The 25238-nt window shown below is 39.9% G+C and overlaps 1 protein-coding gene across 7 annotated transcripts in view; it reads right to left on the reverse strand.

Moving 5' to 3' along the window:
• Positions 1 to 25238, reverse strand: part of FAT3 (FAT atypical cadherin 3) — a 555353-nt gene that overhangs the window by 59620 nt on the left and 470495 nt on the right. For all 7 annotated transcript variants that reach the window (XM_075592531.1, XM_075592536.1, XM_075592534.1 and 4 more), the window contains 4 exons: positions 24120 to 24273; positions 20055 to 20288; positions 1110 to 1499; positions 312 to 526 (listed from right to left, as the gene is read on the reverse strand). In XM_075592531.1, the coding sequence (XP_075448646.1) occupies positions 312 to 526; positions 1110 to 1499; positions 20055 to 20288; positions 24120 to 24273 (993 nt within the window). The remainder of the gene's footprint in view (positions 1 to 311; positions 527 to 1109; positions 1500 to 20054; positions 20289 to 24119; positions 24274 to 25238) is intronic.

Below are 25238 nucleotides of genomic sequence, written 5' to 3' on the forward strand. Positions count from 1 at the left end.
TTAAGACGCGAATAGATCATGTGGCTTTTAAGATTATGAGATAAGTGTACTCTTTTGTAAGAACTGTAATTCAATAACAGCTAAACTACTTCGTGTTTCGAGACAATGGCAAGCCACGAGCACTTGCTTAGCCCCTTTAAAAGTATTTAAAAGCAAAACAAATGACCCTGTAAAGGGCAAGAGTAAAAAATCCACACTGTGTTCGGAGGAAATAACAAAAGCAGTAAGCATATCAAATAAGCACATTCAAATAGACAGATCATTATGGACTAAATTAAGTAAACCACTAGGTATTGCAATAGAATACTGACCATAATTACAGAATCCCCAACAGACGCATCCTCACTTATGACTGCACTATAAACCTCTTGGCTGAATGTTGGTGCGTTGTCATTAACATCGGTTAGGTTAATGTTTACTGTTGCCACTGCACTTAGTGGGGGAGAACCTCCGTCTTTTGCTTCCACTATCAGGTAAAAATCCTTGCACGTTTCATAGTCCAGAGTACTGACAACTGAAATCGCTCCTGTAAAAAAAAAAAAGGATTGTACAAAATACTGAAGAATGTCATCAGTACTTGTTAAGGAATGTCAGCAATCTTTAGCTAAACGCAGTATGCCGTCAACTATTATAAAGTAAATACAGCTGCATTCATGTGTCATGTACTTTATGGGGATGGTGAAAGGAGATGAAGGACTTAAATATTGATCCAATAATATTCATATTGACAAGATACTTGTACCCAAAACCGCATTTTTGTTTTCCTGTATTATGTTCCCATTAATGATCTTGTAGTATCTAGAAATATTGCCTCAATAGCATAACACAATGATTAACATATCCCTTTATATTAAGGTAAGCGTACCATTAAATATGCATTTTGATTTAGGATTTTATCTGCTCTTTTCCTACAGAAATCATATAGAAACCTTAATGTTCATTCGACCAAGGCCATACACTACATGCAGACCATGTAGCAAAGGAAAATACTATTCAGCATCTATAAGAATTTCCAGTTTTGATACCAACCAGGTAGATTTGACCAATTATTGGCATTTTAAGTAATCATAATGTAGCCTTTTCACGGAAATCGTTTTTTTTTCCCCAACCTGTTTTTGGATTGATCCTGAAGTTTCCACCCTCATTTCCCGACCTGATGCCATACAATATTTCAGCGTTTGTGCCGATATCTTTGCTTGCGGCAAAAACAGACATCACTTGAGTGCCAGGGGCGGTGCCTTCCGAAACTGTGACAAGATAGTCTCTTCTTTCAAAGACCGGGGGGTTGTCATTAACATCCAGTACTATAATTGTTATGACAGCAAGTGAAGATAAAGTCAAGGCAGGACCCAAGTCTGATGCTTGAACGGTTATGTTATAAGAGGATTGTAGTTCCCGATCGAGAGGCTGCTCCAAAATAATGATTCCGGACGATCTGTCTACAGTGAAATACCCATCGGCAGAGTCGACAAGAGAGTAAACAACCTTTCTATTTAGACCTGAAAAAAACAAAGTAGATGAAATATAACAATTAACAGCAGCTTTAGGTTATGCTATACCAGGGGTGACCAACTCCCTTCCTCAAGGGTCACCAACAAAATCAAAGATTGGGCACCTGCGTTGAAGCAGGGATATCCTGAAAACTTGACCTCACGGTGGCCCTTGAGCACTAGAGTTGGCCACCTCGGCACTAATGATTAAGTAGGTATTATGCAAAGAGCACGGAAGACGTATAAAAAGTGCGATTTGGGAATGCAAGCCATATTTAATAGAAACCTCGACATTTGACTTGCAAAATTGTGTTACAGATATGAATTGTAAGACTACAACTTCAATATAAATGTAAATATGTTACAGACATTCTACAGACCTTAATGGCACTGAAAATTAATTAGATATATTACAATATGTTATAATAAATCCTACAATATTAGTAGGTGGCATGCTGGATCTCATATATAAATATAATACCCTTATTGCATTCAAATAGTATTTCATATGCAGTGCACCTCTAAAGCAAAAAATCTATGATATGTAATTTTTCATTAACAGAATGTAACATTTCATTTGGCAGATTTATTATCAGTGGCTAAATTACAGAAAGATGCAATCGTTTTTTTCAATTATTAGTTCAATTCCTTCTAGATTTGGCAAGAAATCCCGCTGCTGAATACCGAGTGCATTGTAATGTAGACCTGCAAGTTAAAACAGTGAACACTAATGAGATCTGAAGGGAAGATAGAAGATGCACGCTCGGTCTTCCTACACTGGGTTAGCTATTTTAGTGCTAATTAAAACAGAATGCTGAAACAACATCACATATAATCCCTATCTGATAATTTATTCCATGTCGTGGTCTTAATAAATTGGGTGTTGTGAATTTGGGAATATTCATAAAGCTCCACATTCCAAAGACTATTCTGCTTAGATGTGCAAAAGCAACACACATACGCCTAATGTGTGAGGTTTTAACTTTAACTGCATGTTTTACAAACACAAGATTTATAGCCGTCTCGTAGAAACCAAATGGTGCTCAGGCCCCTTGTGTTTTGTCATGGCATCAAAAATATTATCTTAAATTGATTTCTATTATGTTACTTGGCAAACAAAACAAACAGAAAGGAGCGGCACACTTGACATTAGTCCAGATCTGGCGTAACAGCATGAAGTGCAGCACGATCTAAGGGAGAATCCTTATTCCCAATGTATTGCAAACGGTGGGGAAATAAACATGAACACTCTACAGTACATACAGTACATACAGTACATACAGTACATACCGTACATACAGTACATACATATCTCTACTCAGCTTCAAGAGGGGAAGCTTAAGAATCCAACTACTGTTTAAATCAGATGCACATCAGTGTGTGTGTGTGTGTGTGTATATACATAAATAAATAATGTGATTGCTATGTAGCGGGCTCTTGCTAATACATGCCAGTCATTAATATAGGTGTACCATATATATATATATATATATATATATATAGTGTTTGACAAATGCACCCCCCAATTGCCCGGGGCGAGTGCATTTAACCCCCTGGCGAGTGCATTTAACCCCCCTGTCGAGTGCCGCTGCGGCTCATTTCAGGATGCCGGGATGCGATCAAGCGGGTCACCTAGCAACGCGGGACGCCCGGAAGAATAGCCCAGCCGCAGACATCCCTTGGATGCACTGCAGTGACGCTCCGCCATGCACCAAACTCAGACGCATACAGGCACGCCCTCCCGCACTAAGGATCTCCTAGCAACTGCCGGGACCAGATGCGGAGAGTGGCCTGGAGATTGTGGCTTTAGCTGGATGTGTCTGCGGAGCGGCGCTGTGTGGCTGGAGGAAGTGCTGCTCGTGTTGCTGCTGCCTCCGTGTGTATCGTGGGCGAGGCAGGCGGAGGGAGCCCCCCAGGCTGGATTCCCTCACTCTCATGGCAGGCAAGAGAGGGGGAGTGGGGGGGTGTGGGGGGAGAGAGGGAGATGCAGCATACCACTGCAGTGAGCCGGCTTCAGCCATAAGAGCAGCCGCCCGGTCACTGCTATATTTCATCTCCTGTCGGCACCGCTGATAAGAGGGAGAGAGAAGAATTTGAGAGGGCGGACACTCGCTCTCGCAGAGGGGAGGGTGTTGGTGTCTGTGTGTGTGTGTGTGTAAGTGGGAGAGTGTCTGTGTGTGTGTGTAAGTGGGAGAGTGTCTGTGTGTGTAAGTTGGAGAGAGAGAGTGTGTGTGTGTGTGTGTGTGTGTGTGTGTGTGTGTGTGTGTGTGTGTGTGTGTAAGTGGGAGAGTGTGTGTGTGTAAGTGGGAGAGTGTGTGTGTGTGTGTGTGTGTGTGTGTGTGTGTGTGTGTGTGTGTGTGTGTGTGTGTGTGTGTGTGTGTGTGTGTGTGTGTGTGTAAGTGGGAGAGTGTGTGTGTGTAAGTGGGAGAGTGTGTGTGTGTGTGTGTGTGTGTGTGTGTGTGTGTGTGTGTGTGTGTGTGTGTGTGTGTGTGTGTGTGTGTGTGTGTGAGAGTGTCTGTGTGTGTGTGTAAGTGGGAGAGTGTCTGTGTGTGTAAGTTGGAGAGAGTGTGTGTGTGTGTGTGTGTGTGTGTGTGTGTGTGTGTGTGTGTGTGTGTGTGTGTGTGTGTGTGTGTGTGTGTAAGTGGGAGAGTGTGTGTGTGTAAGTGGGAGAGTGTGTGTGTGTAAGTGGGAGAGTGTGTGTGTGTGTGTGTGTGTGTGTGTGTGTGTGTGTAAGTGGGAGAGTGTGTGTGTGTAAGTGGGAGAGTGTGTGTGTGTAAGTGGGAGAGTGTGTGTGTGTGTGTGTGTGTGTGTGTGTGTGTGTGTGTGTGTGTGTGTGTGTGTGTGTGTGTGTGTAAGTGGGAGAGTGTCACCCACCCTGTCTCCCTTTGTCTCACCCTGTCACCCTCAGTCTTGCCCTGTCACCCTCAGTCTCGCCCTGTCACCCTCAGTCTCGCCCTGTCATCCTCAGTCTCGCCCTGTCACCCTCCGTCTCACCCTGTCACCCTCTGTCTCGCCCTGTCTCCCTGTCACCATCTGTCTATCCCTGTCACACACTGTCACCCTCTGTCTATCCCTGTCACCCCCTGTCTATCCCTGTCACCCTCTTTCTATCCCTGTCACCCTCTGTCTATCCCTGTCACCCTCTGTCTCACCCTGTCACCCTCCGTGTCACCCTGTCTTACACACTCGCACAGACACTCTCTCTCTCTCTGTGTCTCGCACACACACTCTCTCTGTGACACACACACTCTATGTGTCTCACACTCTGGATCTGGATATCTTATTTACCCTATATATCTTAACTGGCCTATACCTACAACAAAATAACCTATACTGCTTTCTTCCAGATCTGACTCTCCAAGCTTCACACGGGAGACATAGGAATCCCCCCTAACCCAGAAGACAGGTAGAGAACACCTCCCCTCCAACATATAACATTTCGGGAATGAGGGTACCTGGACATTGAGGGACTGCGGATCAGGTAAGATCCCAGGTGAGATTGCTGCTTTAGATATTGTGAAGCGGGGGCATCCAGACACTGGTTAAAGGGTGCAGGAAACTAGTCATTCACATCTGGCTTTTTTGTCACACTCACACACACACACTTAACAAGGACTAATTGTAGTATAATGTAATACAATAAATAAACTTATGTCAAAAACGAATGTTGTTCTTACTAGGAATTTATTAAAAAAAAATTAAACCGGGCCTGGGGGCGGGACTAGTGGCGGGGCTGGGGGCGGGACTAGGGCGGGGCTAGGTGGCGAGTAGATTTTTTTGTTCGGCGAGTAGATTTTTGGGTGATTTGTCGACCACTGTATATATATATATATATATATATATATATATATATATATATATATATATATATATATATATATATATATACAGACAGAGAGAGAGAGAGAGAGACAAATGCACTCGTACTTATTATAACATTTTAAAGAATGAACACATGTTGCATCTGATTAGCTAGATTCAATTAATGATTTCAGACAATAAAAAGTGTGTATTATCGGTGTAACATATCAGTATCATCATATATTAACACTGATTGGATATTCATTTGTATCAGGTATGTACTGTATATCTGTATTCATACAGTACCAAACATTTACTTGTTACCAAACATTTACTTCATTATAAAATAGCCTTTAGAACACACAGTATTAAAGTGCAATGCAGTTGTACAGGTTTAATTGTATAGTGGTAAAGTGAAATAAGGCGCAAACAAATAAAAAGTGAACACTAATAATAAGTGACTAATCAAAATCTTAAATAGGTGATAATGTGATAAAATTTAAATCAATACAGCTTCACCCCCTGCTCTGGAACCCACAGGAAGGGGTAGTCTTCACTCTTCCCCCACAGTAACAGCAAAACACACAAAATCCACGGGGAGCATGGGGAGGAAACAAAAATAAATTTAAGTGCAGCAAAAAAAGGCAACGTGGAAAAAAGCCTTCAAATGACTTGGCTCTAATGAATTAACTACTTACAAGATGTAAGAGTCAAATAGGCAGGGTTGACTCAAACAGTCACAGGTAAGTGGATGATGCAGTTGTCATCAGAGTGGATCGGGTCCCCAGGATCACGTACCCCAATGTTGAGAGAAAAACTGGCATAGCACAGATCACTCGAGATAAAATAGCTTTATAACAATAAAATATTATACTCACATTCTAACAATAAAATACGGGCATATCACACTGCATTAGTGTAGGAAGATTTTAGCCAGCTGGCTCACCGTCCTGCAACGTTCCCCCACTCCTCTGCCTCAGCCCCCGGTCAGCTGTTACACTGCTCCGACTGGCGTCTGACGTCACTTCTGGGTTCGTCGCGCGGTGAGTGCTGGATCTTCCTGCAACTTCTCTGCTGTATGCTCCGGTCTGAATGAAAACTCCCACTCTACGCGTTTCAAAAGCAACTGCTTTCTTCCTCAGGAGTGTCCACACTCCTGAGGAAGAAAGCAGTTGCTTTTGAAACGCGTAGAGTGGGAGTTTTCATTCAGACCGGAGCATACAGCAGAGAAGTTGCAGGAAGATCCAGCACTCACCGCGCGACGAACCCAGAAGTGACGTCAGACGCCAGTCGGAGCAGTGTAACAGCTGACCGGGGGCTGAGGCAGAGGAGTGGGGGAACGTTGCAGGACGGTGAGCCAGCTGGCTAAAATCTTCCTACACTAATGCAGTGTGATATGCCCGTATTTTATTGTTAGAATGTGAGTATAATATTTTATTGTTATAAAGCTATTTTATCTCGAGTGATCTGTGCTATGCCAGTTTTTCTCTCAACATTGGGGTACGTGATCCTGGGGACCCGATCCACTCTGATGACAACTGCATCATCCACTTACCTGTGACGGTTTGAGTCAACCCTGCCTATTTGACTCTTACATCTTGTAAGTAGTTAATTCATTAGAGCCAAGTCATTTGAAGGCTTTTTTCCACGTTGCCTTTTTTTGCTGCACTTAAATTTATTTTTGTTTCCTCCCCATGCTCCCCGTGGATTTTGTGTGTTTTGTTGTACAGGTTTATACATCACACATAAAAGTAAATATTACTGGGGAATTAATCTGCCTGAAGAGTTTACAATCAGTTTACAGTCATGTTTACTTCACCACCTGCTGGCAACTATTAGTACTTACTAGATACTGTTAGAACACGAGTGGCACTGTATGCTTTGCAGTCTGTTCTGACTGGAAACAGTTGTGTCTAAGTGATACCATCAGTGGGATTAAACTGAGGGTCTGATCTCACACCAACATTAAACAAATATTAGTATACACAATATACTCAATTTTCAGTTTATTAGGCAACTATTTGTGGTTATTGAACACAAAACCGTCACATGATTGTATTGGGAATACTTTACAGACTGCTCCCTTGATTGTATATTATTTTAATTCTAGTCTGTCCATTTAGTTTATGGCAGATTCAAATTGATTTTAGTTACACTCATCTTGCCATTTTTCTTGGATTAAAATCAACTAACTACGATCTGATTGGTCTGTAATTGGAACTAAATCCTAATTAGCAGACATCCGTTACTAGTTTAGGAAACCTGACCTTTTTGGCCCTGATTTAACGAAGTTTAGCTCATCTGAGCCACTGTAGCTAACCAATTAGCCTACTCCTAATTATCACTAAGACAATTTATGTTGGTATAATGTTCGGTTTGTACCCCTTAAGGACTGAGTTTGTACACCCTTACTACTTGATATTTTGTGAGCCTTAGGCTGCGCTTACAGTGACGGCGACGCGACGTCGCATCAAAACAAATGCATTGCCGCCGTCGCGTGCGCTTGTAGTAAGCGCAACGTGACGGTACAACGGCTTGATCGCGATCGCTGGAAGTCATCTCTATTTGATTTTTCCAGCGACCGCAGCCTGCCGTCACCATCACGTCGCCGGCACTATAAGTGTAGCCTAAGGCTGCGTCCATAGAGGTTGGAGCAGTGCAGAACCATGCTGACGCTGAGGCTCGCCTGCTGAAGCCTGTGCGATTCTATGCACATGCAGGCGAGCCAGCGTGCACGATAGGGGGGAGGGGTGGGGGTAGGCGGGGCAGTGACGTCGCTGGGCCAATAGCCTGCGATGCACTGACGTCAATGTCACGGCGCCGTGACGTTGACGCTGCTGTGCTGTAATTGGATGTTTTCAGCCGACAGTGCGCTGAAAAACAGCTTGGCTGTTGGCTGAAAAATCAGCATGCTTGCGGACGCTCGCGTGAGCCCCCTCTAAAGACATCCTCATTGAGGATGCCGGGGCTCAGCGCGGCTTGTCCTTCTATGGACGTGGCCTAAGGCTGCAAGGGCAGTTTGTAGGAGAGCAATATATTATTATTCAATGGTCGCTGTTGAATATGATGTGAAGATGTTTTCATGGTGTGGAAGGGTTGAACTGTATTCAAATGAACGGGACTAAAAAGGTCTCCATAATTAGGAAGACTACTTCATAGCATAGTGGCAAAGATACCGAAGTGCTTCCATGAGAATGTGGGATTCTGGGTGGGATATAAAAATAGGAAGTGATGGCACTCTGCTGATACTGAAGAGGAGAGAAGGAGAGAGGAAGAAGTAGGGTGCAGTGAGTGGTGAAACTCCAAACCATTGCAAAACCATTGTGAACCATGCACTCAAATGTTGCCTTAATGTTTGTTCAACAGCCGGCTTTTAATGTGTTTTTATTGGGAACAAAATTGAAATTAGGATTTTCCCCAAGGCCATCCTGAACTTGATTGCTCCCAGTGTGATATGTTATTTGTGGCATAATATTAAATAGGGGGTTCTTACTCAAACACTTTATTTATAGCTCAAAGAAAAACTAAATGTGTTCAATGATACAGTGTACCTGTTTAAGAATTCTCCTTTTACAAGCAACATATAACGAGCAGTAATCAGAGTGATAGCTGTTTTTTATGTGCCAATAAACTTTTGTACCCAGTACCCTGCAATTTCCGGTCCCACGTTTTTTCAAAGGCAGTTGCACCGCCATCCACGACTTCCTATAACGATCAGTAACCATCAGACAACCAAACATACTCTAAGTATAACAGTTTTTATTACTGAATTTTCCCTTTTTATTACGAGTGTAATGAATAAAAATATAAATACAATGTAATTCTCAGCCTCATGCAGCCATATTGTATGAGATCTCGTCTTTATCCCTCAGTAATATGCTTCCTAAACCAAGCAGGATAAAGCTGTACATTTAATCCTAACTTTAGGAAAGTCTAGACCCCTCTTATTACAGCAAAAGGGGACACACTCATAAGCTTATTTACGATTAATGTAATATTGGTTGGTTATTCCTTAAACATATTTTCATTGGATTCCCAGAGGATACATTTTTAGAAACCCTGATATGAGAAATTAAATATAGACAATGATACACACCCATACACAAACATGCATCATTATAAGATGAAGATTCTAGCATGAATCTCTTCACTTCCCCTATTGAGTCCATATAGCACTTCAAACTCTTAATAGACACAAGCCTATTGTTCATACTTGCTCATACAATATTCTAAACATTTTTAATTGCTAAAAAAAATGTGTTTTTATTATGCTTTCACTGAGTGTGCCAATGATTTTGTCACTTCTGCATTATCTTTAATAATTTATAGGGGATAAAATATGTGATTTATTTCAGGAAATTGTAATAAATAAACCTCCAAATATGTCAAATAGATGTATGACACTTAAAAATTGCATAACTATCCAAAGCTTTATTTCTGTAGTGATATGCCCTTTATTTGATATTTTGACCATTAACTTTATTTTTGCCATAAATGTATTGTTTTTTCAAATATGGTATAAAAATTAATTTATGATGAACAAAATTACTCAGTATTTCTAATTTGAAAACATTGTCCTATAGCATCCTCTGTAGAGGTATTATTGTATAAATGATTATACACCTACAAAAATACGTCAAAAGGATTAAACAAATACAAGTTTCTTGAAGGCATGAATATGTGAACAAGAGGTCAAGACATGATTTCCTCACTCCCCCCAGAAACGAATCATACTATGGAATTTGCTTTCAATAGTTGTGGTTATAAATTCAGTCATGGAATTCTGAATAAAGTCAGATAAGTAGAGTACTTTGAGGAATGCCACGTATGTGTCCACAGAAATGTCTAGGATATATTAATATTATCTACCCACAACAGTACCCTTGTTTTCTATGAAAAGCAACTTTTGAAGTATTGTATATAAATACTGAACATTTGTCAATATATATTGGTGATCAGTAAAAGTAAAAGTATTGTCCTTGTTTCTGGACTGACTGGCTATTGTAGAAGATGCTTCCTGCCTTCTTTCCGATCAATAAAACAATTTTAGGACTGCACAGCAGAATAATGAAGTGGCATTCATCATTTAGGCACTGAATGTGGTAGGAGCTTGATAAGCCATATCTTGTTTTTTGATTGGTTTGCAGAATGCTACCAATCAAAATGAACTTTGTTATGTGTGAACACTGGGATTGATCTGTCACGATGCCAATGTTACAACTTGAATATATTAGAGATACATTTAAAGACCGGTAATAGCACAGTTACAGCATGAAGCAGTTGGGGTTTGCAAAAAACAAAATTATTTTTGCAGAACTATGGTATTTTTCTAACTTCTGCTTCAATTTGCAGCCTCCAGCGGTCATAGTGCGACAATATTTATGATCTAAAAATATGAATGGTGGAGAGCCTTTTTATAATGAAATCCAGTTATCCTTAAAGCTGCAGTTCAAGCAATATCCTACGTGTTTTAAAAAAAAAAAAAATCAGTTATGTACTATGAGAAAATACATTAAAAAAAAATGTTATGTATTCTAATGTAACGAGCATTTTTGTTTCTATAGCTACCATTTACAAAGTCACATCCCTTTCCTTTTCTGGGACAGGCTCTGGAACACCCCTTTTGCCCTCTCTCTAGCAGTGCATCATTTGTATCTAGTGCCTGCCGGGTCACATGATCTTCCACACAGAACTTTGCATTTTGGGTAATGTTCTGCAGCCCTAACAGTGATATAAAGAACCCCCAAACCAAATCTTCAGTGATCGATTATAGGAGAACGGATCGATCAGCAACTTAGCTCATCACTTGTTAGTGTGCAGATTGTATTGATGCAGATAAAAAAATTAAATGGTAGCTTGAACTGCAGCTATAAAAATTTTAAATAAATATATTGGCACTGTAAGTTTGTATAATAAGTAAAAAAAAAAAAAAGTAGTTTTGCACCATGATATTACAATTGTTCTCTAACAGACATTATTCCAGGTTGTCCTATAATCGGGCAAATACAGTATATATGTTTGGTCTGCTACTCATTTTGGACCTCATATCTATGTTATAGTCCCACCAATGGCTTTCTTGTCAGTTTAGGTTGCCAAACACTGTATTTAAGTAATAATCCATGAAGAACAGGGCATTACTGGCCAATAATGCCCTGGCTGGAAGAGTTGAAGGCCCGAGGCGAAGTCTAAATGTAGACTTTTACATAAATAATAGACACTTTTGTATAGTTAAATAGATTTTTTTATTGAAATAAAATGGTAAATACATGAAACCACCTCTATACTCTTACACTGCAGATATCTATATCCACACACTGCCGCCCTCTCTGTGTACACACGCGCACACACACACACACACACACACACACACACACACACACACACACACACACACACACACACACACACACACACACACACACACACACACACACACACACACACTGCTGCTGCTACACACACGCACAAAACAGCAAACCACACACACAACACAGTGCCTCTACACACACACACTGGAGCTCTACACTCACTACACAGCACCTATACACACACAGCAGCAGCTCTACACACACAGCAGCAGCTCTACACACACACAAACTCTGCTGCTACACACACATGCTACACCCATAAACACTGCTACTGACACACACACTGGAGCTCTATACACACACACATCAGCTCTACACTCACACAAACTGCTGCTACACATACAACAGCACAACACACACACACACACACACACACACACACACACACACACACTGCAGCCACAATAAAAAATGCAGCCACTTACTAAACTTTGCACTCTCCCGCCCAGCCCTACACACAACACAGCACCTCTACACCTCCCTTCCCCCACGCCACACACACCCCGCCCCCCCACACACACCCCTCCCCCCCCCACACACACACTGCACCTCTATACACAACACACTTACTTCTTTGCAGTCTCTCCCCCCCCCCCCGCCCAATTCAACTGAATCTGCTCAGAAAATCTCAGTCAGCTCGGAAGGGGGAGGAGTCAAACCGTGGCTGATACTTTTTGACCAATCCCCTGCCATGTCTCAGAGCTTTTACTTAATTCAAACCAATCCCCTGCCCTGTCTCAGCTGTTCTAAAAGCTGATTGGCTGGAAATAAACAGATTGAAAACTGCATTTTGCAAGCTGCTGAAATTTAAGGCATTACTGTGGATAATGCCCGGAATTTTAACCAATCAGAGAGAAGGGTTTTCAATTATGCCCTGAATTTTACTGCTTTAGCCTATAATAAGTATTAACTCTTGTTATGTTAGGTCATGATAATATCATGCGATATTAAGTCTTTTAATCAATCTGGTGCTTCAGGGGTTAATGTAGCCCCAGTTTGATTTTAAAAATACAAAACACTGGGTTTATGACAGATCAAGACTTTTCCTGGGTCTGTGCTGATCTTTAAAATGGGCTTAATTGGGGAGCCTATCACTGATGGCCCACTAAAAGTGACATATGTGTAGTTTAGAAGGCAATAAACGATAGCCAGATATTAGTTTATCAGCCTCAAAGGAAACTAACATTCCTCAGATATCCATTGTGCATCTCAAAGAGAGGTGACCTACAGGTCAACACTTAATTGGGGGACTTTATAAAAAATTTGAATATTACGTGACTTCCTCTACTCTGCATAATAACAGGTACATATTTGTTAAGCATGGCAAAAACAATTCAAACCGTACAACACACTACATGGGTAAGAGATAACAAGGACAGATATTCATGTCATAATTAGTCTTGTTATGTCTGTCAAAATCACCCGAATCTATTGATATGACTCACGTCTGTCTAAGTATCAGATAAAGGAAGTTATGAGTGTGTTTATATATTGAGGCAAAACTTTTTAAACGTCGAGTTTTTTTCTCTATGTCGTAAAACCGTCAACCTGCTTATTTATGACGGGGGTGGACTTATGTTGGATCAATGGAAAAGAATGGTATAAAGCAGGGGTGCGAAAACTTTTGCAGCTGCGCCCTCCCTGCCTGGTGCCCCGGTGCTCGCACCCCTTACCTCAAATGACGCAGTGGGGTCATGTGACATCACGTCGCGGGGTCATGTGATGTCACGGCGTCATTTGACACTGCGTTGCCATGGCGACGCGTCAACAGCCGTCTGACTCTCGGTAAGTAATAGATTGCAGATGCCTCACGTGATCCCCCGGCATTTAATTTAAATGCCGTGGGGAAGAGCGCGGGGCCTCTGCAACCACCGCGCCCCCTTACAAAAATCTCCCGACCCCACTGGTGGGGATGCCCCACAGTTTGCACACACCTGGTATATAGAGCTTGCCTTGGAGTTATGAAATCAGAATTCAACAGAGGTGTGTTTTGGATCAAACACATGAATTTTCATCTTTCTACGTGGGCCAGTGACCTCTCTTGGGAAAATCTACGACATGGTAATGTACTGTATTAAGATTTATGTTTTATGATGTTATTTTAAGAAACTGTTCTGCATTTACTGTAATTGTATGTTCTTGTAATTATCTTTTTCTGTAATATGAAGCCCTGCATTTATATATATGTTAGAACATACTTTAATAAGTAATGCTTTGGAGCTCAGAATGAACTGTGGCATTCTCTGGAGATAGTATTTACAATTTCGGACACATTTTGCTACAACAGATTTTTTTGTGTGTTGAGTGCATAGTTTTTTTCTAGAATATACAGGGACCCGAGACCCTGGCAAATATATTAATTGACATATTTTGCATAATTTCTTGGGTGGTGGAAGCGTATAGATACGATTGCAACTGAGTAACGGGTTACATAGTAACTAATTGAAAGTACCTTGCATAGGAAAAAGGTGAGTTGGCTAGAGTAGCCGTGTGTATTAACCCTGGTTGCATACTGTATCTAAGTGACTTGCTCACTTGTGTGCTGTTTGAGAGGATATATTGTTCATTTGAGGGACATTTGCGAAGGTGAAAAGTGGTCCAGCTTGCGAGCTGTATATTAACCCTTGTCCCGTATGCAGGTCACATGCTCACAGGTGTGCCGTACATGAAATGATATATAAAAGATTATAAAGAATACGTCATTATAAATCAAGGTGCATCAGTAAGACACTGCAGCAACTTGTTGCCAACTTCCAATGTAAATAAGCGTCAGCATTCTATTTTTATTGCAATTAAGAGTACAGTATATTTTCCAAAAACTTTCTGTAATGTTTAAACATGTGTCAAATCCACCAGGTCTCTTTTGAACAATACTGTACATCAGCTTGACAGAAAAGTCTTTAAAAAAAAACCCGATCTTCTACAGAAATGTCATTTTAATAGCATCAGTACGAATATATCTTGATGATGCCTGCTTTTTTTTTTATTTTATTAAACTGCCAAGAGGAGTTCAGGCAGAGGTGGCTGGTAAAAGAAAAAGAAAGTACTGAAGCATTTGGCCATATATTCTCTGCCATATTAGGTACATGATTGCTGAAATAAGTATTACAGTGTGTTTAAAAAAACCTGAATATTAATATTGAATATAAAGTCTTAGGGGCTAATTCTATAGGATCCAAAGTGGCCGATCAGGTTGTTTTTAGCCAAAATTCCCCATTGAAATTTCAGCCCAAAATAGCTAATTCTCCACATACAGTATCAAATCAGCCCCACTGTTTTTCTACGTATGTTGTATACTTCTACTATTGTATGTTGACCATCTTAAAGCAGCAGATTATTAGCCCCACTGTACTGTGATATTTTCCATCTTTAAGTTTCCCGCAGATGACTTGCAGATTTCTCGCCACCATTACATGTTAGGGCTCCGTATATGAGCAGTGAAATACTGCTGCCAAGTGCAGGGGCTGGCCATGGCAGCTACAGTGTTCATTATGCAACTTGGCAACATCCATCTTAATAATTAGTTTACCATTCATTAATAACAGTACCGATCAACATTTTTGACTCAGTGCCTAATTAACATAATATTACCCACACGTTATTTTTAAAAATGTCAAACCAATGCATATTTTCATACACTACAGCTGGGATAAAGGGGAATGCACTTTAAGAGTGTAAGAACATGCAGCATTTCTGAGTAGAGGGCCAGAAAGGTAGAACTCTTTTTTTTTCTTTCATTTATATAAATGCAACGAGCAGCATGAATCTGCGGCCTAAGATTTTTGCTAGATTTTTGCTCTAACTTACTTTCCACCCAAGAGAGTGAAAAAAAGAGTGATCTGCGCTCATAAAATTGTGGTACTGTGCTTAGATATAAAATTGCTTAATGCAAAGTGATAACAGTGTTAAACTCAAAATAAATATATGATATAGGGCCTCATGCAGAGAGCATCGTTATTTCAAAACTCGCCATTTTTTGTACAATTTCGCGCAGAAAACGGCGAGTTACGAAAAACGCGCTAATTTTTTTTTCCTATTTCTAAAACTCGCCTCGCGGCTGGCGAGAACCTCCATCGCGCCATTTTTAAAACTCTCCGAATGCAGAGAGGTGCGAACGGCATGTAGCGGCTGTTCGCGCCAAGAAAATGGCGCGATTTTCGCATTTTTGCCGTGCCAGGAAAAGATGGCAAGATGGCGCTCGCCGCCTATAGTAAAGGGGAAAAAAAAGGCGCGAATTTTTTTTTACACGTTTCTGAAGCGCGCATCTTTCCCATTTTAACTCGCCACACGCATCCATGTTAAACATAGCAGAATTCGCACTTTTCTGCATATGGAGAATAAAACTCTCCAAAAAAGCTACTTTTTATGAAATTCGCCAATTTGAAAATTCTATGCTCTCTGCATGAGGCCCTAAATCAAATATTTAACTTGCTAGGATGGAGGTAGGTGCTGCTGTGCTCGTGGGATGGCTCCACAAACCGAAAACTAATACAAGAACAAAAAGAGAAACAGCGCAAAAAGCCTCATAGTGTAGTATATTAAAATGTGTTTATAGCTTTAAACAGGGGAGTATTGCACGTACATCAAAGAAAGTATATATGAGCATGACATGTAAGGGACATGTTACCAACTAGGCAAACTGCAACCGTGGATCAAGTTGTTTCAGCCCAGCAGCCGGATCGGGTCTCTCTTTTTCCTCTCTGGTGGCAGTCTTTGTACACCCTCCACTCGAGTAGGTAGGAGCCCTCACTGTGTAGTGAGGGTATAGCCGACGCTGTCGCAAAGAGAAAGATTCTCTTGCTGGTTCCGGCTCACCACACGTGTGCTGATGACGTCATCGAATGGCGCCGTCAGAGTTCTCACGTTGCGTCTTTTGCAGTTGAACAGAGAATGTCCCGAACACTGTCAATGTTGGTAATAAAAATTAACCTCAGTAGGTAATGGGTTGGAACGCGCCCTCTTCCTTCCTACGCGTTTCGTATAAGAATATACTTTGTCAGGGAATATCGGAGGTTACCTTCTGGGCGCTCTTTATACCTATACCTCTCTTGTGATTGGCTGTCGTGTATAGGACAGCCCCTCATTCAGGGAGGTAAAACTAATCTGCACTAAACTGCTAAACTTTTAAACATCCTATATGTAGAGAAAATACATTTGTAATACATTAATATGTTTAAACAATTTTATTTTTAAAAAACATAAAAAACATGAATTGATATCTCTATAAAATAGAGACAAAAGTTAGTGCATAATAAAAAACGGTAGATATTGCTATCTATTACTATATAGATCCTAAAGAAGAATGGGAATAAAATATAGAACGATACCAGAATTAGATCCCAAAGGGAAAAAAAAAGGGAAAAAAAAGGAAAAAAAGAACTAGTGCTACAAAAACTAGGAATACTAGTTATAACAAAATAGGACCTTTATACCAAGTATCTAAATAATTAGAATTTATTATAAAATCTATATGTGGTACAACGAAATTAACACATGTTGTAGACATAATTAAAGCTAATTAAAAGGTATATATTTAAATAATTAATACAGTGACCAGTCATCAATCTCCTCCTTTAAGCCTAGTGGAGACAGTGTCTGCATTTTATAAATCCACAGACTTTCTTGTTTTGAAAGCATTTTTTCTCTGTCTCCACCTCCACTAGGCTTAAATGAGGAGATTGATGTCTAGTCACTGTATTATTATATAAATATATCTTTTAATTAGCTTTAATTATGTCTACGACATGTGTTAATTTCGTTGTACCACATATAGTTTTTATAATAAATTCTAATTATTTAGATACTTAGTATAAAGGTCCTATTTTGTTATAACTAGTATTCCTAGATTTTGTAGCACTAGTTCTTTTTTTCCTTTTTTTTTCTTTATGATCTAATTCTGGTATCTGGTATCGTTCTATCTTTTATTCCCATTCTTCTTTAGGATCTATATAGTAATAGATAGCATTATCTACCGTTTTTTTATTATGCACTAACTTTTGTCTCTTTATTTTATAGAGATAAGATAGAGATAGGAGAAGGATTGGCTCAGTGAGTAAAGACACTGACTGACACTGAGATTACTGCAGGGGAGCCTGGTTCAATTCCCGGTGTTGCCTCCTTGTGACCTTGGGCAAGTCACTTTATCTCCCTGTGCCTCAGGCATCAAAAAAAAAAAAAGCACAGATTGTAAGCTCTTTGGGCAGGGACCTGTGCCTGCAAAATGTCTCTGTAAAGCGCTGCGTACAATTAGCAGCGCTATACAAGAACATGCTATTATTATTATATCAATTCATGTTTTTTATGTTTTTTAAAAATACAATTGTTTAAACATATTAATGTATTACAAATGTATTTTCTCTAAATATAGGATGTTTAAAAGTTTAGCAGTTTAGTGCAGACTAGTTTTACCTCCCTGAATGAGGGGCTGTCCTATACACCGACAGCCAATTACAAGAGAGGTATAGGTATAAAGTGCGCCCAGAAGGTAACCTCCGATATTCCCTGACAAAGCATATTCTTATATGAAACGCGTAGGAAGGAAGAGGGCGCGTTCCAACCCATTACCTATTGAGGTTAATTTTTATTACCAACATTGACAGTGTTCGGGACATTCTCTGTTCAAAAGACGCGACGTGAGAACTCTGACGGCGCCATTCGATGACGTCATCAGCACACGTGTGGTGAGCCGGAACCAGCAAGAGAATCTCTCTACGACAGCGTCGGCTATACCCTCACTACACAGTGAGGGCTCCTACCTACTCGAGTGGAGGGTGTACAAAGACTGCCACCAGAAAGGAAAAAGAGAGACCCGATCCGGCTGCTGGGCTGAAACAACTTGATCCACGGTTGCAGTTTGCCTAGTGGTAACATGTCCCTTACATGTCATGCTGATATATACTTTCTTTGATGTACGTGCAATACTTACCTGTTTAAATCTATAAACACATTTTAATATATTACACTATGAGGCTTTTTGCGCTATTTCTCTTTTTGTTCTTGTATTAGTTTTCACCCAAGAATATGACAATACCACAATAACGTTGGCGTCTGAGCATCATTGGAGGAAAATAAGCTTTAAATATGGCGGTCATCCACTTGGTGGTTGTTGCCATTTAAAGTTCCCAGTTTCTACTTAGAAACAAGCATTTTAGTGACATCAGCAACATCATAAAAAGTCACTTTAATTTATGTCATGTTTCATATATAGTACAGTATATGGGAAGATATAAAATAAACATCGAATATTTGGGGCCCAATCTGAGGTATATTGAGAATATGTGCTCTAGTTAAGATATACAACTTCTGACTGTCTCCTTTTCTGTAAGTTGGCAACAGAGAAGGTTACTACATATTTAATGAAATGGTACCTGCATATTCTTCATGTCGCCCACCGACTATAGGTGATGTGTCAAGAAATGTGATAATTAGATCGTTAGCAATGGAGAGGGCTCAATTTTAACCTCCTAGATACGTCAAATTTTAAATGTTTAAATCTCCCAACCGTACCATAGGATTCTAAGCATAAAAACAGCTGTCGTAAGAACAAGAAGAGATCTCTTAAAGGAAGCAAAAAAAACGTAAATGCAAAAAAAATTCCACCGATCAGCACGCACCACTGTCTTGACACACATTGGGACAATTAGCTTCTAGCCTCACAGGAAAAGGGTCTTCTAAAAATCCACATGGCAATAAATAAAATGAAACCGAAGAGGCAAAAAATAAGGACAGAGACATATTGTATGAGCATGAAATGAAGAGCCACATTCTGCTTTCCCATATCCTTCTAATGTTTATCTTGCTTTAGATTTATATCCTGTTAACATTTTTTTATTCTTGTAGGCCTATTAAATATCTTGACAGATGCTACCTTTCTAAAATATCTAAAAGGCTTTGTTCAGAGGAAGCTTACATCACTTTAAAAAGATGTAGCCAGATATCTATCCCTTAAGAAGCTGTTCCTGCTGCACATCATTCCATAAATTAACATCTGCGAACATCCTGCCCACTGTTGTATATCGATCCACTGTTGATTAACCTGGTTTGTGTAAGAAGAACATTGTGTTCACCTGCCAATAAACACTTGAATTCATAAATGTGTGACCACAGCTACAGATTAGCAAGGAACAATAAACATATATTATGAGTGGTTGCTGAATTAAAAATATAAGCTTCTTTTATCAAGTGTAAAAGTGTAAAATTAATACTTTTAAGGGGGTTAGTCCTTATTTGCTGATAGTGCTGATTTAGTTAATAACTCCATTCATTTCTAAATGTCATCCTAGACATAATTCAGTTGAGATTCGTTGGATGTTTCTGACATTGACGGACCACCTTTCTTTCTTCTATTGCTGAAAACGTCGCTGATTGTTTTGTTTCAGTGAAATAGTTTACTTACCAACATCTGGATCATTTGCTTGTACCCTTGTTAGCAAAGCTTTAGTGACTGTATTCTCATAGACACACGCATTGTAATGATCTGATGAAAACACTGGAGGATTATCATTGACATCTTCCAGAGTTAAACGGATTTCAGACTGGCAAAATCGTCCGCCTCCATCTGTGGCCCGAGCGATCAAGTTGTACACTGGGATTCTCTCTCTGTCCAGCAGGGACAGGGTTTTCAACTCGCCTACAATTGATTGGAAACAAAATGCATTAATTGCAATTACATTATGATAACTATAGGTGTGACATGATGTTCCCTCTGGAGTGCTTGCTCCTACAAAATACAACGTGCAACAATAAACAATGTACTCTGTCACATTGATACAAAGCAAGCAATTAAAGCACAAAAAAGGCTGACATGCCAGATTTTGTGAACAAGACCCACAAGACCGACGATGCTACGTTGTGTTATCGCTCTTTGAACTCTGCAATCTGCTGCACCTGCACTTTATACCTTCATTTAAAGTACAGCTTTGTGGGTAAAGCATTGGCACCTAAGGTGAGAAACCTCTGTAGTAAAAGCACTCCGATACATAACATCTTCTATTCTATTTTCACTCGTTGCTCTATAATATAAATTATATTTAATAAGCCTGACATTTTAAGACTAAAAAACCTATCAGTGCAAATCATGAAAACCAGCACAGTACATATTGCATACTGCTTTGGATAGTGGTTATGTATATATATATATATATATATATATATATATATATATATATATATATATATATATATATATATATATGTATATCTTTATTTATATAGCGCCAACAGTGTACTCAGCACTTTACTAAGACAATACAAAGCATAGTAATAGCACAATAAACAAAGCAAAGGCAGACAATAGGAAAGGAAATCCCTGACACGGAGAGCTAACTGTCTAAGAAGTGATATGTTGGGAGACAGCAGGTGAGGGAGTAAGTACAGTAGATGGCAGTGCTTGGCCACAATGGTTGGAGTGACTGTGGGTGTGGGATAGTAGCCATAACTCCAGGCTTTTGGGAGGCTCTTTTGAATGGGTGAGTTTTAAGGTTGGTCAGTATTAAATTAACCCATCTAACATCACTAGGAGGGAGGAGGAGGTAGGGAGGCGTGGGCGAGAGCAGGTATGTACGATATATGGCTGGGTCCAGGTTTAGGAGAGATATAGTATCCCCAGTAGTAAGGAAGACTGAGAGAGAGACAGGAGGCGAGTAGACCCAAACACAGGAAATACTGCAGAATCTGTTCCGATGTTTCAGTGAACAGCGATTGACATCAACTATTTATGATCAGGGTGAAAATGCAATATTGCCAACTTGACTGCTGTCAATCCTGGTTATTCAAGTCTCAAATTTCCCTAGAGATATAAGGATATTAGAAGTCTTATGGTGACATGTAGCTATCTTGGCAATACTGAAAAGGGCTTCTCCTCTTTGGCTAACCTGAATTGTACTTGCTCAAATACAGCAAATGAAAATATCACTTGTGAGCACATTCACGTGGCTCAGACAGGTCTGCAGCCCTGCTTTTCTCCATCATCTCTTGGCATACAGTGCTGCCACTGCAGCAAGGGATTCTGGGCAATGACATGCAAATGAGCACACAGTGTACCCTTTTGCTTCTGGTCCATTGTAACATGAACCCCTATAACCTTATGTTTACTGTATTACACAGCTTTTCAGCACAGCCTGAGTCAAAGAAGTGCATAGCCAGTAAACCTAATCACAGACAGCTGTCTCGACCTTTTGGGTCTCATCAGTGTGAGGATGGTTATACAGGCTTCCCAATGTGAATCTAGGATAGCTTTCAAACGTAACCGTAAGTTATGGTGGGTACTGACCCCAACTTATATAATGTGTGCTTGCTCGGGTACAAATGAGAATAAAAACAAAACAAAACACACTTTGTCATCCTGAGCAACCTAAATTGTGCACACATTCACTTCTCATGTTTGTATAACCATGACTTAAGCTACAGTATGTGGACACTGGGAAGCTGTCTCAAATCAATTGTCCCTTGTGCATATGGGAATAACATATAAATAGTTGGAAGTGGGGACGAGACTGTTTGTCCCTTCGCCTATTTTTTTTATTTTTATATAATTATTACAGAATTTCACTTTTTCTAAGCATCGGTCTCATCTGTATTCCCATTTATTTAGCACTTTTTATTAGCTTGTTCTGGGGTTATAATTAATATATATTTTTAATTGTATTTTGTATTAAAAGTATTAAACATTATTAGAAATATTATTGTTTAACATTTTCCTCGTTCAAAACGTCTTTCTTTCACATATCTGTGTATTTTCATTTTTTTTTTAAGAACTGACAAAAAAAGAAAAGAAAAATAAATAAATAAATCCACTGTCTTTCTTCAGTAGCAACTTTAACATCAATACCAAATGCACTGACCAATTTACAGATGCACTGCGCACCAAGTTCATTATTAAAGTAAGGCCTCAAATATTATTTCCACTAGTTTGATGGAGCAAACCAAGCACTATCCTACGTGTGTTTTTTAAATAAATCAGCCCTATAGTATTAGATAATACTTAGTACCTTCTTTTATTTTCAAATTCAACTTTGATTTCTATAGCAGGCTTTCGCCCACCTCCCCAGCTGTGCAAGATCTTTGCAGCGCTTTCCTGTTTGTGATAATTTGTTGCCCATATTCCCAGCAGTTTGAGTTGCAAACTGTAACAATAGATAATGTTACTGTAGTAATATAAGGATACATTGTAGCTGCAGAGTTACACTGACTGGAGGATTGATTGGAAACTGAAAGGCAGCCATTTAGTGAACCCTGGGAAACAGGATTTTACTGATCGATCACGGGAGAACTAATTGATCGGCACCTTAGGTAATCAGTTTTCAATTATGGTAATCAAATGCTGCATGTATTAAAATGGAAAAAAAATTATTTGTAATGTTGCTGTAAGATGCCTGGATTGCCTCTTTAACTGGTAACCAGTCTCAGCCTCTTGCAGTTGTGCTGTGCACTCATTGTTCTGATAATCACACAGGAAATATTTATGAACCACATTAGGCTGCGGCCAAGCAGGGAACAAGCGCGCTGGCGCTCATGCGCGGTGACGTCACGCTCCCTTCTCGGCCAGGAGATTTGTAGCCGGCTAGGTGCGCGCTCGTGGGGGGAGGGGAGATTCGGGGGGTGTGGCCATGATGTCACGGATCTGGTTCGCCCTCAATCGGCGAGCCGCTCACGTGAGCGCGCCCACCCGCTCAGCGCCACCCTGGCAGAGGCCTTTAAGGAAAATGGGAGAACACAAAACAATTGTGCCCCCTTGTTATACTGTGATGATGACAATCTGGAAAAGAGGTTGAATCAGCTCCACAGCACCATAGAACAGCAACTTTTTCCTGCTCATCTCAAAAATACGTGCTCCGTTTGGTAGCCTATGAAACTTCTGATCACGCGCTCCTTGAATTTTCATTCCATGTGACTTTCTCTTAATGAAATTGTAATCCCACAACAACAAAAAAGGGTCAATGGGATAGATTAAAATGGCTACCAGGAATTGGCACAAGAAGCACAAAAGCCACACCGGGAGTAAAATAACAATAGCTCCTACATACTGTATATAGGATCTTTTGAAAAAAGGCAGACAGAATTATGCCTGGAAAGTACTGCATGGAAGCATTGTAGTGTAAACTTAACTCAATGCATTTTGGAGGGGTTTGGGGCTTTAAGCTGAATGGAGGCCAAGTGTTAATCTTATTAGAACGCACTGCAGGGTCTGCAATGTACAGCAATACTCTATGGGTGAACTGAATGTGCATCTTGTACTGAAGATATTAAATATTTCATGAGATTTTTTTGTGCAAGGACCAAACACATTTACTGACTTCTAACAATACTATGTTTCACTTTCTTGATAAATTCTCTTGCTCAATTTTTTTCTATTGACATCCTGAAAAGATCCAATAATCAAAAGTATCAAAAAGGTAATCGTGCCAAATATAAATACCTATCAACTGCTTTAAAACTTCACCGAAGATGTGCTTTTACTTACCACTTTCAGGGTCTAAGTAAAAGTTATCAGAACCAGGTCCATGGAGAGTATAACGAATTTCAGCATTGGTCCCAATATCTGCATCGCTAGCACCAACCGTAAGAATCATTTTATTCGCTGGAATGTCTTCTGGAAATGATGCTGTGTATATAACCTAGGTACAGAATACATATATATGTTGTAGTAGTTCTTATTACTTTCGGTGTCGCAGTCACAAGGTAAAAAGAAAGCACTATTAAATTGAAATGTTGTATGTATTTATGTTTTCATCGTATCCATTGTTCTTTTTTTTTTACTATTTAGAAATTACATTCTTCTGTCCGTTTGCTGCCAAAAGAGCCTGCAGCTCATTCCTCCTTAATTGTAATTCTTTGCCGGTCTCTCTGGCAGTGAAGGGATTCCACTTGGTACCAAGTATAACAAAAAGTTGTACCCAAGATGAATAACTTCAAACTGTAAATGTTGACATTTTTTCATTGAGGTTATTCCACAACTGTTTTTCATTCATTTGTATGTAGGTATATCCAAATATTTGGTGACAATTGGTCATTTTAAGTATGTTACATTGATTTCAAATAAGTCAGAACTTTAGCATTTCCTATTACAGTATTTGCTTTCATTTCACTGAGCAACATTTCTATTCCAACAAGGTCACTTAGAACTAGTTGACGTATCAGCATGTGATTGATTCATTTGGTATAAACAATATCCCCATGTCCACGATGGTCCGATCCACTATGCTGTAACAGACCACTTCCTGGTGCTGCTGGGGTATTATTATTATTATTGATTATTTGTAAAGCGCCAACATATCCGGCAGCCCGGTACCATGGGGGTGCAGAGTGATATAAATGACATAACACAGAATGACATAAGAAACAAGAATAAACAGGTGCGAGCAGATACAAAGGGCAATGAGGGCCCTTGCTTGTGAGAGGAGGAGGAGGAGGAGATGTCATGGGCAGAATGCAGCGGCTGTTTAAGGGAAACATTTGGGGAAGAGGGCTGAGATGTAAAAGGGTGCAGCATTGTTGATAGCTTTGTAAGTCAGAGCTATGGTTTTGCTATTTAATTCTACAGGATATGGGAAGCAAGTGTAGGGATTTGCACAGTGGAGCA

This window comes from Ascaphus truei, chromosome 3, assembly GCF_040206685.1.
Source record: "Ascaphus truei isolate aAscTru1 chromosome 3, aAscTru1.hap1, whole genome shotgun sequence".
NCBI lineage: Eukaryota > Metazoa > Chordata > Amphibia > Anura > Ascaphidae > Ascaphus > Ascaphus truei.